General features: G+C 61.3%; 1 protein-coding gene across 1 annotated transcript in view; it reads left to right on the forward strand.

The window, feature by feature from the left end:
- Positions 1-10,519, forward strand: part of AHDC1 (AT-hook DNA binding motif containing 1) — a 22,587-nt gene that overhangs the window by 4,530 nt on the left and 7,538 nt on the right. Inside the window, 5 exon segments of the mRNA XM_077775734.1 lie at positions 2,695-2,806; positions 2,950-2,987; positions 3,377-3,559; positions 3,562-4,611; positions 4,614-8,159. Of these exon segments, the coding sequence (XP_077631860.1) occupies positions 3,451-3,559; positions 3,562-4,611; positions 4,614-8,116 (4,662 nt within the window). The 5' untranslated portion in view covers positions 2,695-2,806; positions 2,950-2,987; positions 3,377-3,450 and the 3' untranslated portion in view covers positions 8,117-8,159.

A 10,519-nucleotide genomic window follows, 5' to 3' on the forward strand; every position in this document is an offset into this window, starting at 1 on the left:
GGGTGGCGTGGACACAGCCGCAGCAGCAGCAGCAGCCGGGGAGGGTGGGGCTGGGGACTCAAGGATGTGGGCTGGCGCTTCCCGGCACTGTGCACAGCAGGTTGGGGCCCCCAGCCCCCTCCCAGCCAGTTGGTGTCCCCATGGGCAGGCTCAGACACACTGACCCAGAAGCAGACTGTCAGACAGAAGGACCCTTTTGACTCTGTTCACAGACACGGGATAGGTGGTGCCCTTGGGAGGGGTCCAAGAAAATGGCTGCCTGGGTGTGGTGAGGAGGGGAGCCAGCTGCTTCTCTCAGATCCTGGAAGCTGCAGGAGAGAGAGAGAGAGAGAGAGAGCAAGCAGTGGACAGAGTCAGGAGGTCTGGCAGGAGGACATGCCCAAAGGTCTCCACGGGTGGGTGGAACAGAAGCAACCAGTGGAAAGGAGGTTTTCTCTTCTGCCAAGATCACACCCTTGGGCCCCTAGTGGGAGGTCTCCAGAGCAGGGAGGCTTGGTGAGCCCCACCCTCAGGAAGGGAGACATCTCAAAGACTCTCAGGAGCCACGGGTCAACCATACCACCGTTGGAAATAGGACTCAGAGATTCCAGAGTCTGAGCCCCTTCCCTCCTTTGTGAGGCTGTTACCTTGTGAGGTTGTTAGCCACAGTCCTTCCTGCAAGACCAACGGTTGAGGGAGCCTGGCCTGGGAGGGGCCAGCCCACAGTCTACCACCAGGCCTGGGAGAGAGCAGGACCCTGCATGATGGAGTAGGCAGGGCAGCGAGCAGCAGCCGGGGCCTGGGAACTGCAAAGAGAAAAGGGACAGCAGACAGAGGGATGTTTTCTGTCAGGATGAGCAATAGAAGGGCTCTCTCCGTGCTATTTTGTGGCCTCGGGCAAAGTCCCTTTCCCTCTTTGGATCTCAGTTTCCTCATCTGTAAAATGGGCAGAGTACGGGGTGGCACTAGAACAGTGTACCCCCGGGGGAGCTGATTAAAAATACAGATTCCCAGATGTCCCTTCCGATCCGTGAGTCAGACTCCCCTGGACCAGGGCCTGGGTATCTGGAATGTTACACAGCTCCCCAGGCCCAGGGTTTGGAAGCCAAATGGCTTGGCGATTTTAAGGTTCCTCCCAGCCTTAAATTAGACCACAGCTCTAGAAGAAGGAGTGGCTGAAGGAAAGTTGCAGGAGCTTTGGAGGGGAAGGAGACTTCAGACTTAGGGCAGAATTAGGAATCCTGCCACTTATGCAGCTATGTGACTTCAGGCAAGTTCCGCAACCACCCCTCTGAGCCTGCCTCCTCTGTAACACGGGGATCGTAGGTTGGTTGCCGGGAAGATTCCGTGGGTCATATGTGTGGAAGTGCTTTGTAGATTGCAAATCGCTGCCCACCGCAAGGGAGTGAAAGAATGTTCCTTTCCACACCATCCTGTCCCTGAGCCGGCTCTACAGTCTTCCTGTGGGATGACAGCACTGGGCAGGGTGGCAGCTGGGAGGGGCCTACATGTGGCTGTGGGGGGTCGACCCGTGGGATCAGGTCAGAGCCAAACACTAAGGAGTGATTGGGGTCCATCTTTTAAGACCCTTCCCGTGGTCAGGGCTCTGAGTCCCCAGGCTCCCTTGGGAGGCAGACATGCCTGGATTTAAATCCCAGCTCTGCCCTGACCAGCTCAGGGAGTCAATCAGTAAATATTTACGTAGCATCCAAAGACCCAGCCCTGGGGTCAGGGGATACAGTGGTAAACAAGACGGACGTAGTCCCTGCCCGTGAAGGGCCCACGCTCTGAGGGGGGAGACACACCAAAAAGCCAGTTATACAAGTAATAGTTTGCAGTTGCAGTAAATACTGTGAAGGGGGAAGTAGAGGCGACTCTTGAGAGTAGGTAGCAGGGGCCGGACTGTGGCCAGAGGTGCATGGGGCCGGCGGAGGGTCAGAGAGGGTCTCTGACAGAGGTGAGAGAGGGGTCAGACAATGTCCCTTTCCACATTCTTGTCTCTCGCCCTCCCTCCATGCCCTTCTTGGGTTCCACTTTGGGTCTAGAGTGGAGTGAGAGAGAACCACATGGGAAAAGGCAGGGCCCACTGCTCTGTGCACCTCGTTCATTCCTTCATAAGAAGTAGGAAATATTTTTTGAAGTGTGCCCATGGGCCGGGGGCCGATCCGGGTGTTGGACCTGGAAGCACCTTCGTGGTTCTCACCGCCTCCCAGGAGATGGTTTCCCCATCTGTAAACGTGGGGATGGTAATCACACTGAGCTCAGGTTTGCAGGGGGGCTTGGATGAGATCATCCACAAAAAGTGCTCATTAGCCCATCATCTGGCCACAGAGAAAGTGTCCCCAGAGTGTGAGCTTTTGTTGTTGTTGACTCCCTGGCATGACTGTTAAACCTCTGACCGGAGGCACTCTTCGCTTTTTCTTTGCAGCTCTTATCCCAGTAATAATTAAATCAGTTCTGATTATGTGATCACTGTTTGTCTGCCCGGTCTTTGTGCAAAGTAGGCACTCCATAAATAATGAGTAAATGTGAATGAATGACGTGACTTCATCTCTGAGCCTCCATTTCTTCATCTGCAAAATGGGGCTATTAATAGCCCCTACCTCGCAGGATTTGTGTGAAGAATTAAATGACACGATGCCTGGACAGCTTCCAGCCCAGCGCCTGGCGCGCAGTAGGTGCTCACTAAACCTGAGCTGCGGTGGTCCTTTCCAGGCGCTGTCCACGCCCCGAGGCCTGGGCTCAGGCCGAAGCCGCTCCCCAGCACCCCCAGCTGACAGCCAGCAACCGGCAGAGCCCCCAGGCACGGGGGCCCTCTCTCTCCCAGGTCAGCCGGGCGTGTGCCCTTGGAGGGAGCGCCGAGGGAGCCGGGGGGTGGTGTGGAGGGGAGACCGGGCCAGCGGGCAGTGGTCGGGCTGTGGCCGCCAGACCCCCATTCAGATCCCCTTTTGCCTGTCTTGTCGCCCACAGAGATCTCCGGTGTGACAGCCCAGGCGGCAGAGCCGAGGGTGAGTGGCCAGGCTTCTCCCGGAGCCTTGGGGACGAGGGCAAGAGGGGAGAGGCCATGCCCTTGATAGGATTTCCTGGCCCTCTCCTTAAGTTTGATCTGGAGTGGCCACCCCAGCCTGCCGATGGGCCTCCCTCTCGAAGGCAGACATCCCCTTCTCCTGAGCCCATAGCCAAGGTCTAACAGTGGGTGAGCTGTTGTTAATTAGTAGAAGTGGGGCCCCTGAGGGGTTCATGGTGCATGGGGTAGTTTGGGAGAGGCTGGGAGTCAACAAGGACACGGGGCTTGAGGGGACGAATGGCATGGGCGCGGGGGCTCACTGAGGGTGTGGGAAGCTGAGAAGGTCTTGGGCATTCCGGTGAGGGCTCTCTTGCCTGTCCTGCCCGGCAGGTCTTGGTCCCGGCTTCTCGCACCCTCATGTCAGCCCCGGCCCCGCCCGGCGGCCCGCGGAGGACAAGGTCAGGATGCGTGTGAAGCCCCAGGGCCTGGTGGTGACTTCCAGTGCCGTGTGCAGCTCTCCTGACTACCTCCGGGAGCCCAAGTACTACCCCGGCGGCCCCCCCACCCCACGGCCCNCACCCGGCGCCCACCAGTCCTTGCCAAGGGGGACGACCCGCTGCCCCCAAGGGCAGCCCGTCCCGTCTCGCAGGCCCGCTGCCCCATACCCGCCGGAGACGGCAACAGCTCCCGACGTCGCTGGGACAACGGGCGGGTGAACCTGCGGCCAGTGGTACAGCTGATTGACATCATGAAGGACCTGACGCGGCTCTCCCAGGACCTGCAGCACAGCGGCGTGCACCTGGACTGTGGCGGCCTCCGACTCAGCCGCCCACCTGCCCCGCCTCCTGGCGACCTTCAGTACAGCTTCTTCTCCTCACCCAGCCTGGCCAACAGCATCCGCAGCCCTGAGGAGCGGGCCACCCCCCATGCTAAGTCTGAGAGGCCCAGCCACCCGCTGTATGAGCCTGAGCCCGAGCCGAGGGACAGCCCCCAGCCTGGCCAAGGCCACAGTCCCGGAGCCACGGCCACGGCCACCGGTCTGCCCCCGGAGCCCGAGCCAGACGGCCCCGATTACTCGGAACTAGCTGACGCCGACATCCTTAGCGAGCTGGCCTCCCTTACTTGCCCCGAGGCCCAGCTGCTGGAGGCCCAGGCCCTTGAGCCGCCATCTCCTGAGCCAGAGCCTCAGCTCCTGGACTCCCAGCCCCGCTTCCTGGACCCACAGGCTCTAGAGCCGCTCGGGGAAGCTTTGGAGCTGCCGCCCCTGCAGCCACTTGCTGACCCCCTGGGGCTGCCAGGCCTGGCTCTCCAGGCCCTAGACACCCTGCCCGACTCCCTGGAGTCGCAGCTGCTTGACCCTCAGGCACTTGACCCCCTGCCCAAGTTGCTTGATGTCCCTGGCCGCCGTCTGGAGCCTCAGCAGCCCCTGGGGCCCTGCCCACTGGCCGAGCCCTTGCGCCTGGACTTGTGCTCACCCCATGGCCCCCACGGGCCTGAGGGGCACCCCAAGTACGCCTTGCGGCGCACTGATAGGCCAAAGATCCTGTGTCGCCGGCGGAAAGCTGGGCGGGGACGCAAGGCCGACGCCGGACCGGAGGGCCGCCTGCTGCCCCTGCCTATGCCCACAGTNCGCCTCCTGCCCTGCCAGGCCCAGGCCCGGTCCCAGAGCTGGAGCCAGAATCCTCCCAGACTCCAGTGGCCCCTGCCCGCAAAGGCAAGTGCCGGGGTGTGCGGCGCATGGTGGTGAAGATGGCCAAAATCCCGGTATCGCTGGGGCGGCGGAACAAGACCACATACAAGGTGTCGTCCTTGAGCAGCAGCCTCAGCGTGGAGGGCAAGGAGCTGGGCCTGCGCGTGTCAGCAGAGCCCACCCCGCTGCTGAAGATGAAGAACAACGGACGGAACGTGGTGGTGGTCTTCCCGCCTGGGGAGATGCCCATTATTCTCAAGCGTAAGCGCGGCCGCCCTCCCAAGAACCTGTTGCTGGGCCCTGGCAAGCCCAAGGAGCCAGCGGTGGTGGCGGCCGAGGCGGCCACTGTGGCGGCCGCCACCATGGCCATGCCAGAGGTGAAGAAGCGGCGGCGGCGGAAGCAGAAGCTGGCCTCTCCCCAGCCGTCCTACGCAGCAGACGCCAATGATAGTAAGGCCGAGTACTCTGACGTCCTCGCCAAGCTGGCCTTCCTGAACCGCCAGAGCCAGTGCGCTGGGCGGTGCTCACCCCCCCGCTGCTGGACACCCAGCGAGCCCGAGTCGGTACACCAGGCACCCGACACCCAGAGCATCTCCCACTTCCTGCACCGGGTGCAGGGCTTCCGGCGGCGTGGTGGTAAAGCAGGCGGTTTTGGTGGCCGGGGTGGGGGCCACGCAGCCAAGGCAGCCCGGTGCTCCTTCAGTGACTTCTTTGAGGGCATCGGCAAGAAAAAGAAAGTGGTGGCGGTGACAGCTGCTGGCGTGGGGGGTCCCAGCCTTGCTGAACTGGGGCACCCACGTAAACGGGGCCGGGGGGAGGTGGATGCCATGACTGGGAAGCCCAAGCGCAAGAGGCGGTCCCGGAAGAACGGGACTCTGTTCCCGGAACAGGTGCCTAGCGGCCCAGGCTTCGGGGAGGCAGGTGCCGAGTGGGCCGGGGACAAGGGCGGTGGCTGGGCCCCTCACCATGGACACCCAGGTGGGCAAGCCGGCCGAAACTGTGGGTTCCAGGGGACCGAGGCCCAGGCCTTTGCCTCCACTGGGCTAGAGAGCGGGACTTCGGGCCGCGGCAGCTACTACAGCACAGGGGCCCCTGCGGGCCAGACCGAGCTCAGCCAGGAGCGCCAAAACCTCTTCACCGGCTATTTTCGCTCCCTGCTCGATTCGGATGACTCCTCCGACCTCTTAGACTTTGCCCTCTCAGCCTCTCGCCCCGAGTCCCGGAAGGCATCAGGCACCTACGCAGGGCCCCCCACCAGCACCCTGCCTTCCCAGCGGGGCCTGGCCACCTTCCCCAGCCGGGGAGCCAAGGCCAGCCCAGTGGCCGTGGGCAGCAGTGGGGCTGGTGCGGACCCCTCCTTCCAGCCAGTCCTGCCCTCTCGCCAGACCTTCCCGCCAGGCCGGGCAGCGAGCTATGGGATAACTCCGGCCACTTCCGACTGCCGGGCAGCCGAGACCTTCCCGAAACTGGCCCCCCCACCCTCAGCCGTGGCCCGCTCACCTACCACCCACCCGCCCACCAACACCTACCCACCCCAATATGGCGGCTNCTATGGGGCTGGACAAAGCGTTTTTGCCCCAGCTAAGCCCTTTACGGGCCAGGACTGTGCTAACAGCAAGGACTGCAGCTTCGCCTACGGCAGCGGCAACAGCCTGCCTGCCTCTCCCAGCAGCGCCCACAGCGCCGGCTACGCCCCACCGCCTACTGGGGGCCCCTGCCTGCCACCCAGCAAGGCCTCCTTCTTCAACAGCTCTGAGGGGGCCCCCTTCTCTGGTTCAGCCCCCACACCCCTGCGCTGTGACAGCCGGGCCAGCACCGTCTCCCCCGGCGGCTACATGGTACCCAAGGGCACCACCGCCTCTGCCACTTCCGCTGCCTCTGCCGCCTCCTCCTCCTCCTCCTCCTTCCAGCCCTCGCCTGAAAACTGTCGGCAGTTTGCGGGGGCTTCTCAGTGGCCTTTCCGGCAGGGCTACGGAGGCCTGGACTGGGCCTCGGAGGCCTTCAGTCAGCTCTACAATCCCGGTTTCGACTGCCACGTCAGCGAGCCCAACGTGATCCTGGACATCTCCAACTACACGCCCCAGAAGGTGAAGCAGCAGACAGCCGTGTCTGAGACCTTCTCCGAATCATCCTCCGACAGCACCCAGTTCAATCAGCCGGCCGGCGGCGGTTTTCGGCGTGCCAACAGCGAGGCCTCGAGCAGTGAGGGCCAGTCGAGCCTGTCCAGCCTGGAGAAACTAATGATGGACTGGAATGAGGCGTCCTCTGCCCCCGGCTACAACTGGAACCAGAGCGTCCTCTTCCAGAGCAGCTCCAAGCCGGGCCGTGGACGGCGGAAGAAGGTGGACCTGTTCGAGGCCTCACACCTGGGCTTTCCGTCCTCCGCCTCGGCCACTGCCTCAGGCTACCCATCCAAACGGAGCACCGGGCCCCGGCAACCACGGGGCGGACGGGGCGGTGGGGCCTGCTCGGCCAAGAAGGAGCGAGGCGGTGCCGCAGCCAAAGCCAAGTTCATCCCCAAGCCGCAGCCAGTCAACCCCCTGTTCCAGGACAGCCCAGATCTTGGCCTGGACTACTATAGCGGAGACAGCAGCATGTCGCCCCTGCCGTCCCAGTCGAGGGCCTTTGGTGTGGGTGAGCGAGACCCTTGTGACTTCATGGGGCCCTACTCCATGAACCCGTCCACCCCTTCTGACGGCACCTTTGGCCAAGGCTTCCACTGCGACTCGCCCAGCCTGGGTGCGCCCGAGCTAGACGGCAAGCATTTCCCGCCGCTGGCCCACCCGCCCACGGTGTTCGATGCTGGCCTGCAGAAGGCGTACTCCCCCACCTGCTCACCCACGCTGGGCTTCAAGGAGGAGCTGCGGCCGCCACCCACAAAGCTGGCTGCCTGCGAGCCCCTCAAGCACGGGCTCCAGGGGGCCAGCCTGGGCCACGCAGCTGCGGCCCAGGCCCATCTTAGCTGTCGGGACCTGCCGCTGGGCCAGCCCCACTATGACTCCCCCAGCTGCAAGGGCACAGCTTACTGGTACCCGCCAGGCTCAGCCGCCCGCAGCCCGCCCTATGAAGGGAAGGTGGGTACGGGGCTGCTGGCTGACTTCCTGGGCAGGACGGAGGCCGCGTGCCTCAGTGCCCCACACCTGGCTAGCCCACCGGCCACGCCCAAGGCCGATAAGGAGCCACTGGAGATGGCCCGGCCGCCTGGCCCACCCCGTGGCCCTGCTGCTGCCGCCGCTGGCTATGGCTGCCCGCTCCTTAGTGACTTGACCCTGTCCCCTGTGCCGAGGGACTCGCTGCTGCCCCTGCAGGATACCGCCTACAGGTATCCAGGCTTTATGCCGCAGGCGCATCCTGGCCTGGGTGGGGGCCCCAAGAGCGGCTTCCTGGGGCCCATGGCGGAACCTCACCCTGAGGACACATTCACCGTCACCTCCCTGTAGTGCCAACTGAAGTGCCGACTGGACCTCGAGGTTTTGTTCCTGGGTGAGTCTGGGGACGCGGGCGGAGTGGGTGGAAGCCGGGAGGGAGGGGCGGCGCTGGGGAGGATGAGGACATTAGAGCTTAGACTAGGGGAAGAGGAACAGCGATGAGCAGGCAGGATTTAAGGACAAGACCAGGGACCTGATACTAGGAAGTTGGGATTCAGGAAGGAGTCTGGGATTAGATGTTGGGGACGGTCTTCAGGAAGGGATGGGGTGCTTGGGTGGGGAAGCCGGCATGAGGCTGGACCGTTCAGTTATTGAAACGGTTGGAGAACCCTAGACTGGACGCGGCCATCTGGTTTGGTTCCATCAGATGTTTATCTTCCTTGTCCATGCCAGGTCCTAGGCAGACACCGGCCGAGTCCCAGGAAATAAATAGCTACCACTCGACCTCTCCCAAGGGAGGGCCTTTGCATGGCCCTGTGGGAGATGAGTGAAAGGTAAACCAGGGTGATAATTAACTGCCAGGGCGCATCCAGGGTACGGACCCTGCCAGCCTCCCTCATATCTCCGCGAGCTTCGTTTAGTCCGAGACGCCGTCTGGCAAGGGCCAGGCTGAGGGTGTGGTCACTATGTCTTGGTCACACTCTGCTAGGGCTTTACAGAATGGCCGGAAGTATCTTCCCTGGTCTCTCAGGGTGCACCCAAAGATTATCTTTCCATATCTCTGACCTGAGGTGGGCCTGGGGTGCTCAGAGGTAGGCGGGAGGGGGACCCAGAAGTGGAGAAGGGTTGCTGGGATCCTGCTGTGCCTGACAACCTGCACCCAGTGGGTCTGTCCCCAAGCAGGAGATTTCCTGCCTGGAAGAAACCGTCCCTTTCCTGAAGCCCAGTGCCTTTCCAAGAGTTCTGTTCAATTTTGCTAGATGTTTAGGCACTGTGTCCTCATTAGGTGGAGTCCAAAGTTTTAGTATTCTTAAGATTTTGTTTAAGAAAAGGAAAATAAAAGAGGGGAAAGTGCCTCTAAAATGGTAAAAGGAGACAAGGTTGGAGGAATCGTTTCCCTTGAGGCACCACTGGCTCCAGAAATCCAGCCACAACTGGCCCATCAGATCCCACTATTCGGGCAACAGACTTGTCACAAAACTGGCTCAGATGTGGTAGGTGCTGGGGGAGGGGGCTGGGGGCCTGTCTGAGCCCTTCACCCTCCACCTCTGCTGCCACCACAGCCTCCTGGAGGAGGAATAGCAGGGCTCCTGGAAAGTCCCATGCCTGCTCTGGGGAGGCCATTCGAGGCCACGGTGACTCAGGGTCCTGAAGTCGTGTCAGTGGAAACTTATCGCCCCCTTTCTGCCTGACCCCACGTCCCTTGGTGCCTGAAGGTGGCAAAGGGCAGCACGTGGGAGTCAGGCGGCCTGGAGAAGGACCATTCCCCCAGTTGGCCATCAACTTGCTGCATGTCCTTGACCACGCTTTTACTCCCTCCAGCTCTGGGCCTCTGTTTCCCCATCTGATCAAGAAACTTGACTTTGATAATCTTTTAGGTTTTCCAACTCTGCGTGGCATAGACAGTGGACCAAACTTTTTTTTTTTTCTTTTTTTGGCAGCATATTTTCCTCCTAATGAAGCCAGGCCAAGATTAAAATGGCCTCCCATTCCCCATGCGTCTCACTGCAAGCAGTGCCGCAGATCCGAAGCAGGCCAGGGAAGAAGCTGCTTAGGGTTTAAAATGTCAAACTCTTGATCCTTCTCACTGGAGGGGAGATGTCTCATGGATAATCCAGAAATGTGAAATAATCCCAAAACCGTTCCTCCTGGGCCCTGGGTGGGAAAATAAATGAATGTGGGGGCTGGGAGTTTGAGCAGGTCACAGCTCAGTGAGATACATAATGGAACCATCCAGTGAGGCCTGAACACAGGAGGAACCGGGATGCCATCCAGCCCCACATTCTGGCCACGCTCCCTACTCAGGGCTGGGAGTTGACAGCACTGTCCTCAGACTGATGCGTTCAGAGACATCTGTCCAGCACCTGCTATGAACCAGGCATTGGGGGGCACCACAGCAAACACCACAGAGGAGGTCCTGGGCCTCAGGGGGCTTCCAGTTTAGAGAGAAAGACACCTGATAATCATTTGATAGTGACTGCCGTACGAAGGACAGCAAAAGAGGAAAAGCTAGGAGGCCGTGGGAGCCTGCAGCCGGCTGGCCTGAAGGGGCATCAGCTAGACAGGGAGTGGGAAGAACAACGTGGGCAGAGGGAACAGCAATGGGTAAAGCCCTGGGGGCAGGACGGAGCTCAGCTTGGAAGAACTGATAGGAGGGCAGTAACACTGAGCGAGCGGACAGGGCAGGCAGGGCACTGGATGGAGTTGGAACTATATTCCAAGACCAATGGGAACCATTGAGGAATTCTCCACTCG

The sequence above is a fragment of the Crocuta crocuta genome, unplaced genomic scaffold (genome assembly GCF_008692635.1).
Source record: "Crocuta crocuta isolate KB4526 unplaced genomic scaffold, BGI_CrCroc_1.0 scaffold127, whole genome shotgun sequence".
Classification (NCBI taxonomy): Eukaryota; Metazoa; Chordata; class Mammalia; order Carnivora; family Hyaenidae; genus Crocuta; species Crocuta crocuta.